Source organism: Sarcophilus harrisii, chromosome 1 (genome assembly GCF_902635505.1).
Source record: "Sarcophilus harrisii chromosome 1, mSarHar1.11, whole genome shotgun sequence".
NCBI classification, from domain to species: domain Eukaryota; kingdom Metazoa; phylum Chordata; class Mammalia; order Dasyuromorphia; family Dasyuridae; genus Sarcophilus; species Sarcophilus harrisii.
Genome location: NC_045426.1, coordinates 690,506,662 through 690,532,411, shown reverse-complemented (window position 1 = coordinate 690,532,411; position 25,750 = coordinate 690,506,662). Strand labels below are relative to the sequence as shown.

Here is a 25,750-nt window from a genome sequence, read left to right as displayed (position 1 = left end):
TTCAATAGAAACCCTTGGACACTGCTTCTTGTGTACGCCCTTCCCCAAGTCTCTTCCCAGGTTTTGTGGAGGAGGCATCTGTACTTCAGAAGGGTCTGCTTTCCCAAGCTAGTGGATTAGCCAGGGTAGCTCCCCTGGGTGCAGAAGATGTGTGTGTATTTTTCTCTTCCCCTTGTCCTTGACCATCTCCTTTTCTCTTCCTTCCTTTAGACTCCTCTATTCTCATTCTCTGTCCTCTTCCTGTCTCTTTCTTTTCTGCTTTCAACTCTTCCCCAACTCACCACTCTCTCCTCCTTCCTTTATCTTCTTTTCTCTCCTCTCCTTTTCCCCTCCTTTTCCTTCTCGCCTCCTTCTCTATCTCTGTATTTTCACAGAAAAAGGGCCCCACTGTTTCTGGTCTGTTTCTCTGATGTGCTCATCATTCACTTGTGCCAGATTTCTGGCCCTGGAGTCAGAGGCCTAAGTTCAAACTCTATCTCTGATGTTCTCTATAAAATTGAGCAAGTCACTCTCCCTTCCTGGGCCTCAGTTTCTTCATCTGCAGAATGAAGGGGTTCAACTAGCTGGCCCCTAGGTCTTTTCCGGATCTGGATCTAGGTTCGTATGACGGATCATGGCCAGCTCATTCCCCCATCCTGCGAGCTCTGAGTCTCTGCTGCCTCTTTCTCTTCCCCTTCCTCCTTTTTCCCTTTTCTGATCCCTCCATTCCATCCTCCTTTCTCTGTCCTTTCTATCTGGGGCTGCCCTAGATTTCAATGCCAGCCCCCCTCCTGCCAAACTGTGACAGGCCAGTTGTCCTGGGGAGGTTACCCAGGGGACAGTGGGCCTGTATCCCAGTGGACAGGAGCTGCCCAAGCTGTACCCAGCAGAACAGAGCGGGTTCCTAATGCTCTAATTGCTCTTCTTTCTGCCCGTCACCAGCACAGAAAAGCTTCTGCGAGACTCTTCCCCATAACAATCCTGGCTGCTCTGATGGCCCTTTTCTTTGTTAGGATTTTAAATGCATTCAGTTCCAGGGACAGGCGCCAGCTTTGCCATCCTCTGCCATCAGGGAAGGTTGAGCCAGCCTCTTTCCTCTGCACCCCTTTCACCCACCTGCCACCCTTGGAGAAATAAGGCAAGACGCAGCCGATTCCTCTGGCCCTGGGCCACAGAAGTCCGGAGGAGAGAGGAATGAGAAAAAGGGTGTTGGGTAAAGAGGTTGGGGGAAGGGTGGGCTGAGACGGGCAGGAGAGCCGAGGGCCCTTTTAAACTAGTGAATGAAGGCAGGAAAAGGGGGTGCTCCTTCCCAATGAATGGGCAGAGCCAGATGACCAGATTGAATCATTAAAAACCAGAGCTGGGAGGGGGTTTAGAGCATAAAATTATAGTTGGGATGGACCCTCTGAATCCAGAATGTCAGAGCCGGGAGAAACCTTAGAGCAATGAATGTCAGAGCTGGGAGGGGACTTAGAATAGGGAATGTCAGAGCTGGAGGAAGGGCACAGAATAAAATGTCAGCACTGTGAGGAGTCTTAGAACAAAGAAAGGCAGAATTAGAAATGGGTTTAGAACATGGTCTAAAGACAGGGGCTTTAGAACAAGGAATTTTAGGGCAGAGAGGGACTTTAGAATGGAGAATGTCATAGCTGGGAGGGGTCTTAGAACAGTGCTGGAATGGGGAACGATGGGAAAGTCCACAGAATATAGAACGTCAGAGTTCGACTTGAGTGTACGAGATTTTTGAATCCCATTGCCATCATTGCTGGAAACCAGTTTCCATCACTTTCAAAAGTTCAGCTCAATCACCTCTTCCGTCCAAGCCCTATCATCAATCCAGTTTCCATCCCAACACTGCCTTATCCCAGACTCTGGAACCCTGCGAAGATACTGCCAAGGGCTAGTTGTATAATAGGGTTGATTAGGTTAGGGTTGTTTTCATTTAGTGGTGATATAGGGAGGAATCGGGGTTCTTTTAGGAGGGCAAAGTGAATCACTCTTATCACCTCCACCATCATAAGGTTATCTCCTTCCCCATTAAAGGCTCCATCATCACTGACACAATCCTTCATTTCTCAATCCTAGCTCCATCATCCCCAACATCATGGCTCTGTCTCCTTTGCCATCCCAACTCTATCATCAATGCAATTCCAACTCTATCACTGCCCAATTCCAGCTCTATCACCTCCCCCATAATACCATTCACTTCTTACTTTCGCAGATATACCACCTTCAATCTCAGCTCCATCAGCCTCTCACTTTGGTGCTATCACCTGTGTACTTCATCTCCCTAATCCCAAAGTTCCAACCTCTCCCCCTTCTTATAGATCCATTACTACACCTCCATTGCAGATCAGAAACATAGAATTCCAGAGTTGGAAAGGACTCCAGACACCATCTAGTCCAACTCATCTTCAAACAAGTCAGTATTTCCCCAAACAAGTCCTCCATAACGTCCAATAAGTGATCATCCAGCTTTTGCTTGATCTCATCTCACAGTTCCATAATCCCTTCTCATCTTGGCTCCATCTCCATTCCTATGCTCACCTCCTCCACCACAGCCCCATTACCTTCTCCAATCACAAATCCCTGTCCTTCCTCTGAATCTGCCCCTCTTCCCCCTTCTCTAGAGAACTCAGTCTAGACCTCATCCTTCAGCTCTGTAAGCCTTCATCCCTAAGGATTCTTTCCAAGGCCAGGAGCATAACAAACTCATTAGCCTTGAATGCAGCTTAGGGGGACCTGGTATGAGGAAGAAGACCTTAAAGAATAGTAACAACCTCTACTACCTCAGTTTCCTCATCTATAATAGGGAATAACAATAGCCCTTAATTCCCAAGGTGGTTGTAAGGATGGAATATTCTAATATTGTATCATTATAACATTATTATATTAAATGATCATATGATATTCCAAATATTATATAAATAAATTAAATATAAATGTATTAAATAAATATATTTTTGAAAATCTTAAAACTTCTATGTTGCTAGTTGTTATCATTATTATCATTATAAATATTATCATTACATAGCTTGTAATACTAGGCAAGGGTCAGGGTTAATATACAGGCAGGAGAGGAGGGAGAAAACAGTGGGGGAGATGAGAGGAAAAGAGTAGAGGGTCAGGAAGAAAAGAAAGAGATGTCTGAGGTGGGATGGGAGAAAAAGAATCCCCCCCTCCAGGATGAACCTAGCAGGGACTGCTCAGAGCTCTAGGTGGCTAATCCTGCTTTTGGGGCTTTCTCCTCAAGGTGCCCTGCTGAGTTCCGTATGGTACAATATATCAAAGTTTTCTTTCTTTCTTTTTTCTTTTTTTGGTATCAGCCTTTAGTAAAATGAGATGCTAAAGAAGGGTGGCTACTTTTGCTTGAAGGATTAAGGGTGACACCTAACAAAGACCTCTACTCTCACAGACATGCAGCCAGTAGAAGAAGGAGGGGTTTTTTTTGTTTTGTTTTTTGTTTTGTTTGTTTTTGCTGAGGCAATTGGGGTTAAGTGACTTGCCCAGGGTCACATAGCTAGGAAGTGTTAAGTATCTGAGGCTAGATTTGAACTCAGGGCCTCCTGATTTCAGGGCTGGTGTTCTATCCACTGTACCACCTAGCTGTCAAGGGGGATATTTTTAAGGGGATTCATATCATGCCCAAGATCTGAAAACCATCCCAGATTTAGAACTAAAAAGGATACAGGAGCAAGCCCCCTCATTTTTTTTTTTTAATAACTTGGGAGAGAGTAGTAGTTGGAGTCTCAGGACCTGAGTTCAAATCTGTCTCTGTCGATGACTATCACAGGGCGATAAAATAGAGTGCTGAACATGGAATCTAGAAGACCTTGATTTGGATCAGGCCTTGAGTATTTATCAGCTGTACAACTCTGGGCAATTTACAGGGCTCCTTGAGTCTGAGGTTCCTTCTCTTCAAAATGAGGGGCTTTGGGTTGGAAGGTCATTTTCACCTCTACTTCCCATGAGATCTGGAAAAGTACATTAATTTGTCTATAGTCACTCAGTCTGTGAGTGGCAGAGAAGGAGTCCCCCCCAGCACAGCGGCCCCCAGTTCCACTGTCCTTCAAGATTTCGACCTTCTCTTCCTCCTCTTCCTCCTCCTCCTGCCCCGCCTTTTTCTCCTCTCCCTTTCCCTGCTGGGGACAGTGATTAATGAGGTTGGCTTGGGTTGGTGAAGCCTGGAGTTCTCTAGAGAAGCCGCCTGGTAACTGGCAGCAGGCGGGAGCAGGCGTCATCCCAGCCCCCATGATGTACCATGGTGTAGTGGGTACTGAGGGACCAGATCTGCCTCTCTTGCCTGCCGTCCTCAGTTCTAGGTGCCCATTATTCTGCCAATCTCAGGCAGGGAGTGTGATATAGTAAGAAAGGAACTTGAGTCAAAAGGCTCTGGATTCAAATCTCCCTTTGGTTGCTCATTACCTTGTGACTTTGGGCAAATTATTTCTTCTCTGGGTTTCCATTTCCTCATAAATGAGTTTGGAGATTGGGTTGATAATCTAAGATTCCTTCTAGCTTGAAATTTTAGGAACCTATGGGATAAATCTTAGATCTGATAGTTGTTTTTTGGCGATGTGGCCAATGCTCAGACTATGCTGAACTATGGGGATCCATGAGTCACGTAGCCCCGCCCAGTATGGAAAGGTAGCTTACCACAGTGTTTAGGGCATTGGATTTAGTGTCAGGAAGACCCGAGTTCAAATTTTACCTCAGACCAAACAGCAATGTGGTCCTCAGAAAGTCATTTAACTTCTCTGGGGTTCATTTTTCTCATCTATCAACTGAACTCAGATCCTGGACTCCGACTTCAGTACTGCTGTCTCCCAAGTTGTAAAAAATGAGGGGGGCTCCCATATCCCTTTGAGTTCTATATCTGGGATTGAGCTCAGTCATTTCTAAGGTTTTTTCTAACTCTAAATCTACGTGGTCATATGATCTACAACCTTATTGCCTACTTCTACCTCACTGTATACTTGCCCCTCAAGCCAAGTCTGTTACTCCTCAACGTTCTACTTTTCCTTCCCCACCCCCCAAAAAAATCATGCTTATTTTTGCTGTGATATTGATTGCTTTAAGGATTGTATTACCAAACAGGACTTTTAGGAAAGTACCTAGCACTGGGTCTGAAACAAAGTAGCCATTCATCAGAAAAAGATCAGCATGTCTCAGTGGCATACAAGTTCATTCAGTCAATAGTATAACATGAAATCCAAAGTAGCTAATACCATACACACTTAGGGAGCTTTAATGTGGTGTCACTGTCTGAGTTGTTCTCATTCTTATCCCTTCTCTTTGCAACAGCTCATAAGACATCTTCTTATTTCCTCTGAACCTGATGATTTTTATAATTTTTAATGGTACAATAATTTCATAACACCTCTATGTCATAATTTGCTTAACTATTCCCCAATAGGTGGCTACTCCTTTGGTTGGGAGACGTTTTCCTGTTATGAAAAGAGATTCTAGGAATATTTTTGTACATATAGGTTTTTTTCCCTCTTTCTTTGAGGTTTTTGGGGGCACATACATAGTAGGTGTGTATATTTTAGTGATTTTTTGGCCATAGTTCTAAATTGCTTTCCAAAAACTAGACGGATTTACAATCTTACTACCAGTGCACTAGTATTCCTGCTTTTCCACTGCCTCTCTGACATTTGTGATTTTCTCTTTATGTCATCTCTGCCACTTTTATAAGTGAAGATTAGACACTCAAAATTGTTTTATTGTGCATTTCTTCAGTTATTAGTGATTTGGAGCATTTTTTCCTTGTGGTTGTTGATAGCACAGTATCTGGCATATAATAGTACTTAATAAATATCTATTGATTGAGCTTCTTTGAAAATTGCCTGTTCATATCCCTTGATTATTTATCTTTTGGAGAATGGCTCTTGTTAGTATAAATTCACATCAGTTCTTCATTATATGTTGGGTATGAGACCTTAAGAAGGTACAAAGATCTCCTCCTAATTACCTGTTTCCCATTTAAATTTACTATATTGATTTTGTTTGTGCAAATATATTTTATTTTTACATAATTAAATTGTCCATTTTATCTAAATCCTTTCATTTCATTGTTATATCTATGAACTATTCCCCTCTCCATAACTAACAAAGAAATTTTTTTCCTTGCTTCTTCAATTTATTTATGTCATCTTATCTATGTTTAAGTCATATATTTATCACTATCATAATACATCCTGTGAGATAGTTAATTTCTTCCAGACTGCTTTCCAATGTTCCCAGCAAGTTTTGCCAAATTATGAGTTCTTATTCCAGTAACTGGACTGTATGGTTTCATTAAATGCTACTTTACTGTTTTTGCTTTATTCTGTATGTTATGTATTGAATCTGTTCCAATGATTGACTGTTAACCAGTATCAAATCTTTTAAATGTTTATGGCTCTATAGTACAACTTGAAATCTGATACTCAGATACACATTATTGTCAGATGCTCTTCTTTCCCACTTTTAAAAATTATTTCCATTGAGATTTTTGACCTTTTCTTTTTCCTTACAAATTTCATTATTATTTTTTCTAGCTCTGTAAAATATACTCTTTGGGGAATTTGATTGGCAAAGTTAAAATTAAATAAGCAGATTAATGTGGATATTATCATTTTTATTATATTGGCTCAGATTACCCATGAGCAAATAAGATTTCTCCAAGAATCGAGGTCTTTGTTTTTTCTGTAAAGAGTGTTTTGTAGCTGGATTCATAGGATTTCTGGGTGTGTTTTGGTTGATGGACACCCAAATATTTTATATCTTTTATGGCTATTTTGAGTGGAATTTATTTCTCTAGTTTTCCTGCTGAGTTTTCATGGAAATATACAGGAATGTGATCTATGTAGATTTATTTTATGACCTGAAGTTTCCCTGAACTTACTATTTCAATTAATTTTTAAGTTGATCCTTTCAGGCTTTTTAAAAAATCATTGATTCATCTTCAAAAAGTAGTAACTATTTCCTCCTTGCTTGTTCCTTTGTCTTATTGCTGTAACTATCATTTCTAGATCTATGCTAGAGAGTAGTGATGAAAATACACATCCTTGCTTTGCCTCTGATCTTACAGGAAAGGCCTCTTACTTTTTACCATTACATATGATTTTTAAATCTCCATTTAAGAGAGCTTTAGATGATTATTATTTATTAAGGAAAAGCCTATTTCTGCACTTCCTAGAGTTTTTTTCCAGTAGAATGGGGTGCTGGATTTTGTCAGTTTTTAAACATCAATTGATATAATCATGTGGTTTTAATTATTTCTGGTATTAATACGGTATGTTATGGATAATGTCTTCCTTATATTGAATCAGCCCTGCATTTCTGGAGTAGGATTAAAATGACCATCGTGTATAATATTTTTAATATTTAGGCAGCTTTAAGAGAAGCATGAAGATGATATAAAATGTTTTAAATTTTTAAGAAAGGCTGAGGTAAGCAGAGTATATGGGATGAGAAAGAATATTAATTCAGGCACATCTGGAGAACTGGGCTTTGTTCACTTAGGAAGCATGAAGAGCTGGATAGCCCCCAGAGGCGTGTGTCCAAGGATAGTGAGGAGTCTTGAGAATTTGCTACAGGAAAAGAAGATGAAGGTCTTGGGAATATTTTGCCTAAAGAATAGAAGGCTTAGGAAGGGTATGATAGCAGTCTTTAACTATGGAAACCATGTCTTGCTAAGTCCAAGCTCAGATATCTACGATCCATACTATACTGCCTGATCCAGAATGGCCACCGAAACCCTTATTAACTGGCGAAGTTAGAATAGTGGAAAGAATGCTGTAATCCAAGGGTTCAATGTGGGCTCTGGCTCTTAGAAGATTTTCAGTCATTTATTAGTAATGGGGATCTGAGTAACATGAATCTGAAAGTAGGATCACAGATCTGGAACTCAGAAAGATCTTAGGGAGTTCAACCCTCTCAATGCCTGCCTATTTCATCATTTTACAAAGGGAGAAACTGAGACTCAAAGAAGGGATACAGGGATGCACAGGTAGCAAGAAGCAGACCTGGGATTTGTCTAGGACTAGGTCCTCTGACTACATTCAGTATTTTTTTCTGCATTATGTTGTCTTCCTTCAGTTACTTCCACTAAAAGGCTGGTGAGGAAATTCTTCTAACACAGTCAATAGCTTCTCTGCAACTTAGAATTTTCAAGAGTTGCCCTGAACAGCAAGAAATTAAATAATAATAATAATAATAATAGTGTTTATTTAGGTGTTTTACAAATATTATCCTATTGTTTCCTCACAATAACCCTTAGAAATAAGCGCTATTCTCTTTTTAAATTAAAAAAAATTATAAAGTCTTTTATTTTCAAAACACAAGTATAGATATTTTTCAACATTTATCCTTGCAAAACCTTATGTTCCAAATTTTCCCCCCATCCCTTCACCCCATCTCCTTCCCTACATGGCACGTAATCCAACATATGTTAAACATATGCAGTTGTTCTAGATACAATTCCACCATTATCACACTGCCCAAGAAAAATCAGATCAAAAAGGAACAAAGTGGGAAAGAAAACAAAATTCAAGCAAACAACAACAAGAAATGAAAATACTATGTTGTGATCCACAGTCCTCTCTCTGGGAGCAGATGGCTCTCTACCTCACAAGACCATTAGAACTGGCCTGAATCTAGGTTCTATTACTAATCCCCATTTTACAAATAAGAAAACTAAGGTGGATAAAAAGGAACTTAGCCAGGTTCACACAACTAGTAAGAGTCTAAGGTTGGATTTGAATCCAAGCCCAGAGCTATACCCACTGATATAGCTGAAAGTCCTAGAGCCAGTGTGCTTGAGACATGAGATTTGAACCCAGTTCTTTCTGCATTCTTTCTATGGGGATAATAACCTATATGTGCCTTCCAGAGTGGAAAGGAAGAAATACAGTGCTTTGTAAATGTTAATGTGATAGACGCAAGAGAAAATATCGAATGTTGTGAGCCCCCCAAGACTGGATCAGCAGAAGTAGGATTGAGTTGGGAGCTTGTTTTAGGGCTCCCACCAGAAAAAGTCCCTCTTTGGTCCCAACATGTTCCATTTTTTCTCCCCAACCTTCATCCTCCTCCTCTGTTAGGGGCTTTTTACCTTTTTAAAGCAGTCTGACAAAGCCTATGAAACCCTTTTAAAAACTATGTTTTTCAATACATAAAATAAAATTTATAGAACTATGAAGGAAACCAAATATATTGAAATAAAGTAATCAAAAACAAAACCAAAATCAAATTCACAAGCTCTAGGTTAAAAACTCTTACTATAATCTTTTCAACAATGTGATGATTCAAGACAACTCCAATAGTTAAGAAGAAAAATGCCATCTGCATCTTGAGACAGAACTATGGAAACTGAATGTTGATCAAAGCATAGTATTTTCACTTTTTTGATGTTGTTGTTTGTTTACTTATTTTTTTCCATTTTGATCTGATTTTTCTTGCACAGCATGATGAATATGGAAATATATTCAGAAGAATTGCATATGTTTAACCTATATCAGATTACTTGTTGTCTCGGAGAGGAGGGAGGTGAGAGAGGGAGGGAGGGAGAAAAAATTGGAACACTAAGTTTTGCAAAAGTGAATGTTGAAAACTATCTTTGCATGTATTTGGAAAAATAAAATACTATTTAGAGAAAAAAAGAACTCTTACCCTAAAGGAAGCAAGCCAAAGGCCCTGAGTTCAAATTTCAGCTCTGTTCCTTATTATCTGTCTAACTTTAGGTAAGGTAAGCCTCAGTTTCTTCATCAAAACAAACAAAAAACCCAAGAGGGTTAGATCTGCAGAAGTCCCTTTTAGCTTTAAGCCTACAATCCTATTTTCCATGACCTTGCAGTACCCAGGCTGGGGCTCTAGTAGAAGAAATGTCCAAGCTGCCACAGTGTCCACCCTAAAGAAAGGACATAGGCTGGTTGTTCACAAAGCCAGAGCTAGGGGAAAGTAAAGGGAAAGGTGAAGGGATGATGACAAAATTGACTGAGGAATTGAGTTTAGGTTCTTGCTCCTCCCTCTTCCTTAAGGGGTAGGCCATAAGGGGACCGCCATTGTTTTGGTCCAACAGGTACATGACCTTGGCTTTATCCTCAACTCTGTACTCTCACTCACTGGCTTTATCTAATCCATCACCTAATCTTGCTGATTCTATTTCTAAAGCATCTCTCCCATCTTTCCCCTTTGCTCCACTCACATGGACATCAGACCTTTATGAAGTCACCTGGACCGTGGCACTAGCCTTCATAAGTAATTGGTCTCCCTGTCTCAAGCTCCCCAATGTGATTTTCTGTGAGCAGAGTTCTGACTATTCCATGCTCTAGAATTAAGTATAAAATCTTGCACTGTTCAAATCCTCTCACATCTTGCTCCGTCGCTACCTTTCCAGGCTTCTCAGTCTTACTTAGCCCCATGTGCTCTGCAACCCTGTGACACCGCCCTCCTTGATGTTCCTTGACACTCAATCTCACAATTGTGGATATTTTTAGTGGTTGACCACCACACTAGAATTCTCTCCTTCCTCATCTTCACTCCTTTGCTTTCTTCAAATCCTAGCCATTTTCTTTTTTATATATAATAGTTCGTTTTTCACCAATTAGATGTTAAGGCGATTAAAAAAATTTTTTTTAAAGTTTTGAGTTCCAAATTCTATCCTTCTCTTCCTCCCTCTCCTCTCCCCAAGATGGTAAGCAATCCATAAAAATCTATCTTATACAAGAAGTCTTTCCCCTTCCTAAATGCTACCCCAGTGCCTCACCTCTGTTGATTAACTGCAGTTTATCATGTCTACAGCTATAAAGTTGTTTGCAGATTGTCTCTCCCCTCATTAGACTGGGGGCTCTCTGAGAACAGATCCTGTCTTATCTTTCTTTGCATCCCCAGCCCTTATCACAGTGACATGCATATAGTAGGCACTTAATAAAGGTTTGCTAATAGCCTAACTTCTCCTAGACATCAGTGTTTTCCCATTATTTTAAGGACCAAAATATAAACTCTTCCATTTGGCATCTGTCCCAAACTTTTCATTCTTTTTACCCTTCCTTCCCTCTCTGATCTAACCCAGGGGTTCTCAAACTTTTTGGACTTAGCACCCCTTTATACTCTTAAAAATTATTGAGGAACCTCTAAAAGCTTTTGTTCGTGTGGATTAAATCTATTGATATTTAGTATATTAGGACTTAAAATATTTTAGTATTTTATGAATATAGTTTTGACCTCATGAAGCTCCCAGATAGGGTGCTGGGGACCAAAAGGGATCCCCAGCCCATATTTCAAGAACCAGTGACTTAGCCAGACTGGTATGTTTGCTATTTTTCATACTCCAAGTTTCATCCCCTCCATCTTGACTTGTTTGCACTGGTGTTCTCCAAGCCCCCAATGCTCTCCCTCCTCATCTCTTCCTCATGGAAATCCCTGATTTTTTTGAAGAATCATCTCCAGTTCCAACTTCTTCAGGAGGCCTTTCCTGATCCTCATCCTTCTCCCCAGCTGCTAGTGCTTAGTTTGTAAGCTTCTTGTATATGTGTATGTGTATACACATGTATATGTCTGTACAAACACATATACATATACAAGTTGTTTCTATTAGAATGTAAGCACCTTGAGGGAAGGGACGGTCTCCCATTTCTCATTTCTAGTGCCTGGCACCCAGAAAGCATCTGAATGCTTTTTGAGGCTTTCCACTCTCTGGGCCTTAGTCTCTTAAGGACTTAGAATAACAGAAGCAGTTCTCATTTATATGACGGTCCAAGTTTTACAAAGGGCTTTACAACCAAAAGGAGCCCATCTGAATCTCACAAGAACCCTTCAAGGCAGTGGAAACAAGGACTTAGAATAGGGGATGTTAAGGCTGGAGGGGACCTTAGAATAAGGAATGTTAAGGCTGGCAGGGGCCTTGGAACAGGGGATGTCAGAACTGAGAAAGGTCATAGAACAGGGAATGTCAGGGCTGGGAAGGACCTCAGAACAGGGAATGTCAGGGCTGGGAAGGACTTAGAACAGGGGATGGCAGAGTTGGGAGGGGCTTTAGAAAACAGCTTGTCTCTTTTCCCTCCCTCCTTCCTTATTTCCAAGATGAAGAACTGACTTACCAAGATCCTATAACGCTAGTAGAGTGAATTCTAAAATCTGGCTTTTTTTTCCCCCTCACATCCCAAGCTCTTTTCTCTCTTCAAGGTGTTGGAAAGTGAACTGATTTGTAGGCATGGGTTCCAATCCTGAATCTATTATTAGTAATCTGTGGGACATTGGTCAAATTATCTGGCCTCTCTGGATCTCAGTTTCTCACATCTGTAAAGTTCAGAGATTAGCTGTGATCATCTCTAAGGTCACTTCCAGTTCTTAATCCCAAGACTATCCCTTTCTGTCCCCCCCCCGCCAGTGACCTATTCTGGTCCTCCTACAAGGCCTTGCTTTCAACTCCCAGCCAACTAATCTCCAGTAAATTGTGAGTAGCTAGTGATTGAATGTGGGGTGATCCCTGCTAGAGCATGTTTATTTGAACAGGGAAACTCTTATTGGCAGAAAAATCCAAAGGAACAAATCACAAATAGCAGAACTTCAATTTCTTAAAGGAAGGAAAGAGGTATTTATCAAGCACCTACTATGTGCTAAGCACTTTTAAAATATCATCTCACAAGTCTGAGAGGTAGATGCTATTATTCGCATTATCTTATAGCTGAGGAAACTTTGGCAAACAGAAGTTTAATCCCTTATTCAAGATTTTGTAGCTAGTAAGTATCTGAGCCTGAATTTGAATCCAGCTGTTTTTAATTCCACCCCAGCACTCTAAACACTGTGCCATCTAGCACCTAACATGAGAGGTATTTCCAGCAGATACCCGACCATCATTCCCCTCATCAGCCCTAACTCCAGTCTTCCCAAACTGTTTTATCCCATTGCATCTCAGTCTTAATGTATTGAGTTGGACTTGCCTTATCTGGAATCACATCCCTGGAAATGGCCTTGAGCTCTAGAACCTGCTGAGGGAAAGGGATCTCCTGTAACTGTGTTGGCTTTCCCTCCAAAACTCCATAGTTTATTAGGGCCATCTTGGTCCCTGCCCTGATTACTGACTGACTCTCCATTACTGATTCAACTCTTTGGTTCATTTGTTTGCTGTCATTGTCCTTCTCTGAAGCCACATGTGAAGTCCTTGTTTCCACAACTGGGAAAATCAAATAATAATAATTATTATTAACCTAATAAGAAGGTTAGGATTATTCTAACCTCACCTTATCAGGATTAGGAATATTGAGACCAGCTGTGTCCTTCATTCACAGAGCAATAACCCTTTGTATCTATTTCTGAACAATAAGAGGTTTGGACCGAGTGGTCTTCAAGCACTCAACAATCCCTGAAACACAGATTTCTAAGGATTCCCATCTGTCTCTGCCATTCCCTATTCTAAGCCCTCTATCAACTCTGCCATTCCCTGTTCTAAAGCCTCTCCCAGCTCTGGCATCCTTGGTTCTAAGGTCCCTCCTATCTCTGCCATTCCTTGTTCTAAGCCCTCTCCCATATCTGACATTCCCTGTTCTAAGAGCCTTCCCAGCTCTTGAATTCTAATGTTCTCAGGATGTTCTCCCATTAATTTTTCTTCCTCTCCCAGTCTGAGTCGGGGCGAGGGGCTGATTTGTAGTGAAGGAGAGGATACTGAGTGCCTCACCCTCATTCCCAAAGGCCCTAAACAGGCATTCAGTTCATCCCTTCCTTATTCTCCACTGATTGTCTTCCATGTATGGCCCCTGGACAATTCTTCAGGGCTGGCGTCAACACTGGCTCGAACCCAATTAATTGTTGCTTTTATTTCTTTTTTCCAAACTGACCCCACCAAAGCTGAGAGGCAGGAGTGGGAGGCTTTGTAGGGAATGAGTAAGACCTCTTTCATAAACTAATACTATGCAAATAAGCACCTGGTTGGGTTTTTTGAGTGTGTGGGTTAGCTTTTTTTTCCTCTTTTTTTTTTTTAAAGTATTTTTAGTAGATGGCTTGGGTACCCTTGGTATGAAGATAAGGCCCAGAAAAGTGGTTGAAATCCTTTGGGAGGCTAACCGCCATTTGTTGACTGGTTGATCAATTTTGCCTAGCGGCTCGGGCTACTTCTCCTTTCTACAACTTCTGTCACATCTGTAGGAGCTCATCTTATTCTTAACAACAATCTTGTGAGCTAGGGGTTCTACATTAATCCCATTTGACAGATGAGAAGCCAAAGGCTCAGAAAAGTTTAGAACACTAGACTGAAAAATGCTCTGCCAGGTGGGGAAAAATAACAAGAAAGTCCAACTGGGAAGAGACTGGGTATGTTTGTCCTACTCCTGGGGGGAAATCAGGGAGGCATCCAATTACTGAGTTCTCCCTTGGGATCAACTTCCTCCACCCATGCATGTTTACTCTGCTCCCCAGGATCGATGCAATAAAGCCACATGCGAAGTCCTTGTTTCCACAAGTGGGAAAATCAAAACACTGACAGTGAAGACTCGGCTTCCATAGCCTGACAATGAAGAAGACCCTGCCCCAGTAGGGGAGGGAAGGGAGGGAAGGGACACAGTGAAGTCTCAGAAATCTCAGAAATACAGCTATTTAAAATGTTTTGTTATTATTAACAATATCACAACTATCTACGGCGTAACAACAGTATGACAATACCAACCACCGAGATTAAGGAAGGGCCCTCTTCTCCCTTAGCCCCGGATCTGGGCCCCTCTATTCCTATACACAGCCCCTTTCCACCTTCAGCTCTCATTTCCATCCCCTGACCCGAGTCAGAAAACTCTTCTCCCACCCCTCTTTCTCCCTCCATGTGGGAAAGCTGTTTCCAGACTGGGTTCCCAGGTCCTGACCCAGGACCTGGGGAAATATTTCAAAGCAAAACCCATCTTCCTGTGGGAGCAGTGAAAACAAGCTGTGGGTGGGGCAGATAGATGAGCACCCCCCCCCCCCCAGGGCCTGGGGCCACCAGCTGAACAAACACCCTGACCCAAAGGGGCCTGGGGGGGGGGTAGCTCAACCCCCCCCCTGCCGGCTCTGTGCTTTAGGGCCCTGTCCACCCTCCCTCCCCCCCCCCCAGCCCGGGTTGTTTGACAGATGGCCATGTTTATGGATAGATCATGAGTTGCCCTGGTATACTGGCCCCTGTTCCACATGCTGGTGTCCTTTGAGGTGAATCTATGTGTAACCAAGCATTTGGGGGAGCTGGACGATCTTGGGCCCGGCTATTAGCTTCCATTTATTCAGCCAGAAGAAAGTCAGCAAGACTGCGGCTAAAGTACTCCATCTCCTTCATGCCGTGTGACCCTGGGCAGGCCGTTGAGCTGCTCATTGATCTGCACAAGTCTCCAAGACTTTTAAGTTGCCAAAAAAAAAAAAAAAAAAAAAAATGCAGGCTTGCACTGGTGGAGGGACTATCCTCAATGGGAGGTCTCCACGCCCGTAAAACCAAAGATCCATTCTCCCCCCCCCCCAGAAAAAAAAATACACTAGGATATCCCCAGTGTATTGGCCAGGCCTTTTGAGCCTTGTGAGGAGAGCTGGCCGTAAAAAGTACTCAGAATTATTGGCACATGTGTGAATATGGATCACAGGCCACACACCTAGGAGTGTCTGCCTTAGTTTATAATTCAACACACATGTGTACAGGGAGCACAAGGAAGCCGAGGCTCCCTTTACCATCCTGGCAGGCAGTGTGGTGCAGTGGAAAGAGCCTTTCCTTTGGGATTGAGAAGGCTTGGGTTGCAACATGGCTGCAGAACGTGTAGGACCCATATCCTAACCCAGGGGGATGGTTCCTTTCACTCCCTGGATCTGGGGTTCTCTCATTTGTAAAATGAGATGGTGGAGCCACATGGTCTTTCCCTGACAGACCATGCTTTCTGATAGACAGCAAATCTAAGTGGGGGAAGGCACAGAAGGAGGGTGTTTCTAGGTTTCCATATTGCTTTGTTTTTATAGGATTGTCTATTCTAGGAGAGTAGGACCTGAGAGATCCCCCCTATGGATTAGAGGCTCCAATAGGCCTTAGAGGTATCTCATGTCAGAGGCAAAAAGAGGCTCTGGGAGAGTTCACTTGGCTGAGGTGCGCCTGAGTGGCAAGAGCCAGGATTAGAATTCAGACCTCCAGGCCTCTTTCCCTCGCCCTTGACAAAGAGGAAAGGGGTCCACTTCCTGACATTTTTGCTTGATGGGAGAGGATGTGAACCGGAAGTTATGAAGGCTTCCGTTCTAGGCCCCTGGATCCCTCCCTGGACCCCCCGCCAAGCCGGGTAGGTTTCCAGGCCTCCCTTATTGGGAAGCTTGGCGGGGTCCCAGCAGACCTGGGATGGGAGTGTGTGTGTGTGTGTGTGTGTCCCTCTTTTCCTGAAAACAGATAGTAGATGTTGTGTGAACAGCCTGCTCTAGAAGGGGAAGAAAAGGTTGGATAAGGATCAGGAGATTTTCAAAAAACCACAAGCACGGGGCTAGAAAGTAGGAAAAGAAGGGACTTTCTGTCTAGCTAATACCCATAAGAATCTTCCTCCTCTCTCTTCTACCTTCCCCACCCCTGGGAACAGACACAAAGCCTAAGGTCTAAGGGGTTTCTATATGGACTGGCTTTATGTGTAGAAAAAAGTGGCATCCTGATATGAGGATCTCTTGTCCCCAGACGTTCCCCTTGATGCCTCGTGCAGTAACTGAAAATTTATCATCAGAGAATAATTCTTGAGTCTTTAGGATCTATGGCTCTCTAAGTAAAGGTGTCCTCTCTTGAAAAGGGGGTGAATTAAACTTTTTTTTTTGCTTAGGCAATTGGGGTTAAGTGACTTGCCCAGGGTCACACAGCCAGGAAGTGTTAAGTATCTGAGGCTAGATTTGAGCTCAGGTCCTCCTGACTTCAGGTTTGGTGCTCTAACCACTGCACCACCTAACTACCCCAAATCACTTTTAAAACACTTTATGCAGGGAGTAGTTTATCAGTCTTATGGGGGGGAGGGAATTGGGACGGAGAGATGGACAGAAAATGATCTGGAATGAGAAGGAGAAACTCTGAGCAATCATAGGGGATGGTAGCATGGAGGAGACATCAGAGACACACTGAGAACTTTGCTCTATCATTCTGGGTTTATGGATCCTGAGAGCCATAAATTGAGACTCAACCAGCCCTAACAAAATATCTAAGTTTCCACTCTCCGTGATCCTCAGGAGAAAATTTGTCCCCCCTGCACACGGGGTGTGCCCATATCCCAAACACACATGGGGATTAGAGCTCTCGGTCAGAGCCTCAGCTCCCCTTCTGAGATAGGGCAGGATAATGACTCTGGGAGGTGGTGTTCTTTGCCCATCTCTGTCCATCTGCAATGTCACCCGTCTGGGTTTGCCAAGGGCAGCAAGGGATGTCTTAGAGGAGGCAAGGAAGTGTGCAACTCCTGCCTTCCTCAATAAGGTGCCAGAATATGTATAGAAGCCCTCGTTGACACATGTTTGCTTAGATATATACACATATTCATCCACAGGCAACCCAGCCAATTGATGTCTCAAGCTCATCTTATGACCTCCCTATCAGGTCAGTTAGGTGGTGCAGTGGATTGAGTGCCAAGCCTGGAGTCTGGAACACCTGAGTTCAAATATAGCCTCACACATTAACTGGCTGTGTGATTCTAGGCAAATCATATGTTTGCCTCAATTTACTCATCTGTAAAATGAGTTGGAGAAGGAAATTGTGAACCACTCCATTGCCAAAAAACCCCAGATGCAATCAAGAAGAGTCAGAAATGACTGAAAAACAACAATAACCAAGGGTCAAAGGTTCTACATGTTTCCTCCCTGCTATGTAAAATAGGACATCTGTTGACTTGCCCTAACACCACTCCCTCCTCCATCATCCTACAAAACAACATAACCTACTCGAACCAACACCAGAGCCACATTTCCTTTCTCTATGCTGCCCCTCACAGATTTCGGGGTTCCATACTGGACCCTCTTAGCCTTCATTCTTCCTGGCAGCAGAGCCCACACATTTTCAGTCCATCCTCATAAATCTCTGATTAGAGCAGAAGAGACCACGGAGACTTTCCATCCTGAAATGCTCATTTTTACAGAGGATGAAACTGAGGCCAGAAGGAGTTAAATGGCTTATCCCGAAATAATATCAATAGAGAACGATTGAGTCTGATCCAGGTCCTCAGGATCCAGGCCACTCCCCTCATGTGGCTGCCTCCATACCCCAAATATGTTTTTTTGAGCCCAATTATGTGAAAGGAGCTGAATTTGGCAATAGATGCTGCTTTATGTGTGATTTTGGATTAGTAACTTCTCTAACCCTCATCTTTAACCCAAGAAGGCCATATTAGATCCAAGGGGGCTTAACCTAGGGTCGCTGAATTTAAAAGAAACTATTTTGAAAGCCATATTTCATTCTAATTGTCACCCCCTGTATTTCATTGTATACATTCAACAATATGCTTCTCAGAAGGCATCCATAGGTTTCCCCAGGCTTGGCACTCTCTCCATTGCACCACCTAAGTGACCCGATAGAAAGGGCATAAGATGACAAAGGGGTACAGGACAGGTACAAAAAGGTAAAGGATGATTGGCACCATGTCTCACATATCCCTTCTGAGCTCCAAATCTCCTAATTCTCCATATCTCCCAGGCTGCAGGGCTCAGCCCGGCATACGTTAATATTCTGAGTGGGAATTCCACTTGTGTCTTTGTTAAGCATTTGGAGTCTAACACCTCTGTTCTGTCTGTCTCTTTTCCCTCTTTTCCCTCCCCCACAATCCCATTTATAATCCAGGGAGCCCCAGACTCAACCTCCCCAGAGTGGAGTACACTAGAATCCCAGAGGGTCACTCTCCTCCCGGGAAAGCTACAGAAAATAGGGCCGGCAGACACCAGGGGGAGAAGGAGAAAGACAGAGAACAGGTTGGATATCTGCCCAGTCCTAAAACAGCTTTTCACCATCATCCGCCCCGTGGAGACACACTCTAGTCTGACAATCCTGGGCAGTCTCAAGGTTGGGGACTGGCTGTAATCCTCTCTTTGGGGGTGATCTGCTACCTCTATTCTGACCCCAGCTCAATGAAACAAACCCAGGGCCCAGGGAAACTTAGAAATTGGCTCCCAGGTTCTGCCCCACAAAGAATAATGTATAAACTAGAAACCCTCAAGTATTGATAATATTTAAATTTTCATTTTAAATTTAATTTTAAATATGGAGAGTTAAGCATCAAGTACTGATAAGATTTACTGATAATTAACAATTAAGCATCAAGTATTGATAATATTAAGGATTACATCTGTCTCACAATTTGCAAAGGTTTAAATGTTACACAAGTAAATCTGAAAGGTAAAAATTTATGGTTTATAATGAATCTTTGGAATAGAACACTGGTCTTGGACTCAAAAGGACATGAGTTTATGTACAAACTAGAAACATGTACAACCCTCAAGTACTGATAACATTTGATTTTCATTTCACATTTAATTTTAAACACTGCTATTTAAGTATCAAGTATTGATAATATTTTAGCACTGGCCTTGGAGTCAAAAGGACGTGGTTCAAATGTGTCCTCGGATATGTAATACTTAATAGCTATGTGATACTGGGCAAGTGACCTAGCCTTGACTCACAAAAAAGCTCCTCCCCTCAAAACAAAACAAAAAACAAACAACATCCACTTTTGTAGGTTAATTATAATGCTACTATATGGGAAAGATTTCAGGTATTTAGATTTCCATTTTACAGATTGGGAAACTGAGACCAGATATAACTTGCCTAAGATCTCCTGGCTAGTAAAGGAGAGAGGCAGAGTAGCAGGGGGAGGAAGATTCTTGAACTTGTAGTCAGGAAATGTGAGTCTGAATGGCAGTCTGTCACTTACTACCTCAGACAAATAATTTCTGGCCTCGGTTTCCCAATTTGTGAAATGCAAGAATTGGACTCAGTGACCTCTAAGTTCCTTTGTAGCTCTAGAATGATGACCTGACAAGTGACATTAGGGGCAAGAGGGCTCCTCTTCAACCCTACAACTCATTTGGCTCTCATGTATTAATAATAGTGATTTAATAATAGTAAGGGTAACCATTTATTTATACAATACCTTAAAGTTTACAAAGCATTTATCAATGTTAGCTCATTTGATTCTCCTTCTAACCCCCTTTTGTGGTAGATGTTATTATTAGCCACTTTTTGTCCTTTTACAGAGGAGGAAATTGAGTCTGAGAGGGTTTAAACGAATTTCCCAGAATCACTCAGCTAGTGGATCCACCAGACCATCTACCTACCTGCCCCTTGGCCAGCCTCAAACAGGAGAGACCTAAGACTGGCAGTTCTAGCTTACCGGACTCCTCTTTTTGGACATTTTGGGGATTGGGTCCTGTAGACCCACTATCTAATCTAAGCCTGTCCCTGACACTGAACTCTGGGCATAGGGGTGAGAGTGGAGGTCAGCTTCCCCTTCAGAGGGCAGTGAGAGCATTATGTGATATAAAGAGAAAGCACCTAGGATCTCAGTCAATGACTCTGGGCTTGAATCGGAAGCTTGCCGGTTACTACCTGTTGGACATGGGGCAAATTTCTTGACCTTCTGTACAAAAGCGAACAGAAGTCCCAGAATTCAATGGGAACTTTACGATCCTATGGTTGGGCTCCCCAGGGGGAAAGCTTACCTGTGTCCTGGCGAAACTGGTGCATGGACTGCAGGTCGATGATGTAGGGCACCAGCTGGGCGTCCACCTGTCCGAGGACCACGCTGCCCCTGGCGTCCTCCTTGAGCACATTCTCGATGTGGTGGCACACGGTGGCCGTGTAGGGACGCCAGCGGCTGTATTCGTTCAGCCATTCCCATACCACCACCCTCGCCAGGTTTTGGGGTGGGAAACCCAGACCGTTCATAGAGATCAGCGCCCCTGGGCCTGGCCTGGACATGGTGCAACCACACCTGAGGGTCCCCAGGAGAGGGGGAGTGGAGGGCTGAGAAAGTCCAATGGTTCCCTTCTCCTTCCTCTCAAAGGGGAAGGGGTCAGGAAGCAAGAGAGGCCTCCCTGACCCCAGCTAAACCACCTTCTGCTGAGGTACCCTGCAGCAGCTGATGTCCATGAGTCAGTGAATGGTCCAGTTCAGGCCTCCAAGGGCCTGATGCTACAAGAGGGGCCAGCAGCCAGCCCCCTCAATCTGGCTTTCCTGCCTCCACCTGGAGGGACTGGGCCCCGGACTCCTGGGTCCCGCGATCCTGGAAGGCAGCAATCTCGGGCAAAATCCTGGCAAAGGAGGGTGGGGTCACGCCCCTGCGATCCTGTCTGGCCCCTTCCTCCTTCCTCTTCTTCTTTCTCCCTCTCCGGCGTCCTCTCTTCACATCAGTGGACTAAGCCTCAACCTCCCCCGGTCATCAGCCCAGGCGGGCCCGGGGCCTGGAAGGCACCAAGTCTGCGTCCCTCCCGGTACCAGCTTCAGCCATTGCCCGAAGCGGCAGCAGCGGCAGCGGCCCTGTCGCCGCCTCTGTCTGCCTAGGGGAGGCGGATCACCCGGTTGTGGGGCCGCCCCCCCGACGGCCCTGTCCCAGGCCTGGCTCCCAGCTCATGCTGCAGGGGGTGTCCCCGCCCCCCTCCCCAGAAGAGGGGAGGGTCAGGAAGCCGCCCGCTCTGCTGGACTTGGTCAAGGAGCCGCAGAACGGACCCTCTGCCGCCTCCCACCCCCCACCGCCGGCCCCACCCAGTGACCTCCCTTGATAAGGAGGCTCTTGAGGTCACTGAAGGCGGTGCCTTGGCCTCCCCCACCTGGCCCAGCCGGGTCCTGACACCACAGAGGAGCAGCGGCGATTCCCCAGCCCACTTGCGATCGAGACCTGCGGGGGAGACAAGAAAGGGAGAGGGCTCTTTAAGAACGCGTCTCTCCCGACCCTCTTCCCCAGAGAGATAGCGGCAGAGAACAATGGGGAGCCCCAGGGGAGGGTGCCCGCAGGAGAGGGCGCTTAACAACAGCTGGGGGGGGGGGATAGCACCTGGAGGCTGGTGCTCCAGGCCCAAGGGGGGGACCTGACGCTGGCCAAAATGGGCCGGAGGGCTTCCCGGGCTCCCTCCCCGCTGAGCTCCCCCGCCCCCGCCGCAGCCCAGGGGTCTCCGAGCCCCTCCGGGCCGGACCTCCTGCCCGTCTGGAGGAGGGTTAAGTGGGTGGAAGCTCGGGGGGGGGGGGGGAGAGCTCGCCCTAGGGAGAACCGGCTGCGCCCCGGCGGTCCCGGGGGATTGGGAGCCGCTGCCTCTGGGCGCAGACGTAGTCTGTTGCTTTGGTGGGGGGCATCCCCTCCCTCTCCCAGACAGGGTGGGTTCCGTTCCCTCCGGCCCTTCCACGGTGTGCGAGGAGGAGCTGGGCACGGGCCCGGGGCTGAGGGCGAAGTCTCGGGGCAGCCGCTCTCCCTGTGGGCTCCCTCCTTTCCCTTCCCAGCCGGAGCGTTCTCCTTACCGCCAGATCCACTCCGCTCCTGTCCTCCCCGCTCTTGGCCGCGGCCGCTCCTCTTCTCCCTTTCCCTCTCTCTTTCCTCCTCCTCCTCCTCCTTCTCCACCTCCTCGCTCCGGCTCTCCCTCTCCTCTCTCCGCTTTCTCCACCGATGACTGAGGCAGTTGGCCCCCGGGGTTGGAGACCCTGTCCCGGGGCTCCTGGACGCCCCGGAGCCCGGGGTCGGGGAGCAGGGGTGCTGATCCCGAGGGCGGGCTCTTCCCTCTGCCAAACCCGCAGCCGAGATCGTTTCTCCCAGGACGGACTGACACCCGGATCCTCCCGCTGGAAGGCAACAGCGGCTGCTCTGGGCAGGGGAGGGGATAGGAGGAGGAAGGGGAGGGGGCCAGCGGAGGAGGAGAAAGGGGAGGAGATAGCGCACACCCCTTGTCCTGGCGAACCCCGGCTCCTCAGGCCGGGCCTGGAATGGGGAGGACCATCCCCCCAAACCCTCAATCAGGCTTTCACTGTCAATACAGAGCCGAGGTCCCCGAGGGTCTACTAGGGCGGGGAGAGCTCCAGCCCCCTGGGGGCCTGGGAAGGAGACATTAAAGCCCTCGAAGGGCACAATTACCCTTCCCTAGCCTCTGTGGCTTAGAGGGGTCTAGGAGATGCCTTGTCTCCTTGTTTTTCTCCAGGATAACTGGAAGGTGCCTTTCCACCACCCTTCCCCTCCCAGTGTCCAGCTCCTAGGGAAAGGAAGTCAGGAGCCCTAATTCCCAGTCAGAGGAGGACTCAAATCTCACGGCTTTAGGTGGGATGGAGTGGGGGCTGGATTATATCTGCTTTGTCTGTTGGGCAGGATGGGAGCCGCCGAGGCACTCTTGGCATCCCCCAATCCACTCCCATTTCACAAAGACTTGTCCCTTCCCCTGCTGGTCTGGCGCTGGCTGGGTGCCTCAAGAAAGCAAGAGCAGAGGGGGAAATAACACAGAGCAGCTGGGAAAATGACAGGACCACCTTGAGCCTTGTGTTTATTCTAGGCAGAAGGAGCCATCCAACTGACCGGCAAGGCGGGAGGTCAGGGGACTTCCCAATGTGTTCCCCAGAGTATAGGATTGCAAAAATCCCAGCCCTCCCTTCCCCCCTTCCCCCCCCCCCCCATGCCCACAAGGCCTCACGGCCACTAGGATTTCAGTGAAAGGGAGTAGGGGACTGGTTCTGACATTAATGTAGGAACAAAGAAGGCTGGGGCCACTTTTGGCCCTACCTCATCTACCAAACCAGTCCTTCCTGATCAGGAAATGGCTTTAACCCATTGGGTTGTGGTGGAGAGTGCTCCCCACTGCTAATCAGAAATTCCAAATCCTGCTAGCAGCAGCTTGGTTTTCCAGTGCATTGAGCTTGTAGCGAAGAAGATTTGACTTTAAATGCAGCCTCAGACACTAGCTGGGTGATCTTGGGCAAGATATTTTCATCTCTGACTCAGTTATCTCCACTATAAAATGGGCATAATAACGCATTTGACTTGAAGGGTTGTTGTAATGCATGTAGCCCAATGCCTGGCACACTAGTAAGTGGGAGAAATACCCTATAGGTAAATAGAGCATTTATTCTTTACTATGTGTCAGGCATAGCACCAGAGGTACAAATAGGAACAAATAAAATGGTCCCTGCCTTCCAGAAGCTTACTTCTAATAAGGGAATGAACAAAAAAAATTCTTGAAGGAAAACCAATGCCACAGAATGGGAGGAGATGAACATGGGAATAAAGGTGCAGTTTCCCTGCAGGAAAGAGCTCCCTCTCGGTGCTTATTGATCCATGAGTGGGGTCTAAGATTGTAGAGGAAGGAGATGAGGATGATGCTGAGATTGGTGAGGCACAGTGCCCAGAGGGTCTTAAAAGTCCATACATACAAAGCTAGCATAGTCCAGAGAGGGTCTTACAAGTCGAAACAAAACTTACAAGTCAATAGATACAAAGCTGATATAGTACAGAGAGGGTCTTACAAGTTGTTACATACAAAGCTGGTTTAGCAGAGAGGGTCTTCCAAGTCGATACATATAAAGCTTACAAGTCTAGATACAAAGCTGATATAGTGCAGAGAGGGTCTTACAAGTCGATACGTGCAAAGCTAGTATAGTGCAGAGAAAGTCTTCCAAGTTGATACATTTAAAGCTTACAAGTCAATAGATACAAAGCTGATATAATGCAGAGAGGGTCTTACAAGTCGATACATATAAAGTTAGTACAGTGCAGAGGGTCTTACATATAAAATTAGTATAGTGCAGAGAGAATCTTCCAAGTCGATACATATAAAGCTTACAGGTGATAGATACAAAGCTGATACAGCACTTCAGGAAAGGACTCCTTTACGTAGCCTTCCTGCTGAGGTGCAGCCCAAGGGGTTCCAAAAGGCAGATCTGTGACAAAGGAGAACAATCCAGGCAAAGGAGGAGAGTCTGAGCAAAGATTCCAAGGTGGGAATGTCCTATTCAGGGAAGAGCAAGAAAGCCAGTCTGGGAGGAACACAGAGTTTTGTCAGGACCATTCCTCCTCAGCCTCATCTGTTAAAATAAGAGGTTGGAAGCTTTGAATCCTTCCTATACACACAACTCATTAAAGCTTTGGGATGTAGAGCTGAAAGGGCTTTTTTCAGAGAACATCCGGTCTAACCTCCTCGTTTTACAGATGAGAGTCAGGTCCTGAAAGATGAAAGGTCACACTTTTTAAGTAGCAGGACAGGAATTCTAACCAACCCCTGCAGTTTAGCACAAGTAATCTTTCTGGGGCACTATTCAATTCCCCTTGTAGAAAGAAAATAAGCTCACTGAGGGCAGGTGCTAGTTTTTGTTTTTGTCTTCCTGTTGGCCAACATTTTTCTTAACCGTACCTGTGCTTTCCAAGGAGAAAAAAATCTTCCACCTATGCTGACTTGCACCTGCTCTGCAGTTTAATAATCTTAGAGTTGGCTAGGACAATGAGAGATGAAGTCATTTGCTTGGAGCCCCATAGTGAATGTGTATTAGGGGTGGGATTTGAAGCTCCAGGCCTTCCTGTCTGCATAGCCTGCCCTGTCACCCACCTTTTCCATGCTGTTTTCTCTGCCTTGGACTCAGCAGGCATTTAATCAATGATCATTGAATTGAGCTGATATTTCTTTTTTTTTTTTTTTTTGCTGCGAGGATCTCATGGACCTGCCTACTTTTCCATCTGTCTTAGGCTGAAAGCTCTCAGGGACCTGGCTCCAGTGTAAATAGCTTTTCACCCCCGAGTAAATTGTAATTAAATGCTCTAGAAACCCCCTTTTCCCCCACACTGTTCAGATCACAGAAGAATTACCCCTAATGTGCAAAGCCCTGTCCTAGGTA

General features: G+C 45.0%; 1 protein-coding gene across 2 annotated transcripts in view; it reads right to left on the bottom strand.

Moving 5' to 3' along the window:
- DTX1 (deltex E3 ubiquitin ligase 1) overlaps nucleotides 1-23,288 on the bottom strand; it is a 64,314-nt gene extending 41,026 nt beyond the window's left edge. The window contains exons 1-2 of one of the 2 annotated variants that reach the window (XM_031948632.1): nucleotides 22,406-23,288; nucleotides 20,617-21,791 (exon numbers count right to left, since the gene is read on the bottom strand). In XM_031948632.1, coding sequence (XP_031804492.1) covers nucleotides 20,617-20,875 — 259 coding nt within the window. In that variant the 5' untranslated portion in view covers nucleotides 20,876-21,791; nucleotides 22,406-23,288. The remainder of the gene's footprint in view (nucleotides 1-20,616; nucleotides 21,792-22,405) is intronic. The other variant, XM_031948633.1, reaches the window with a different exon arrangement.
- Nucleotides 23,289-25,750: the final 2,462 nt, after the last annotated feature.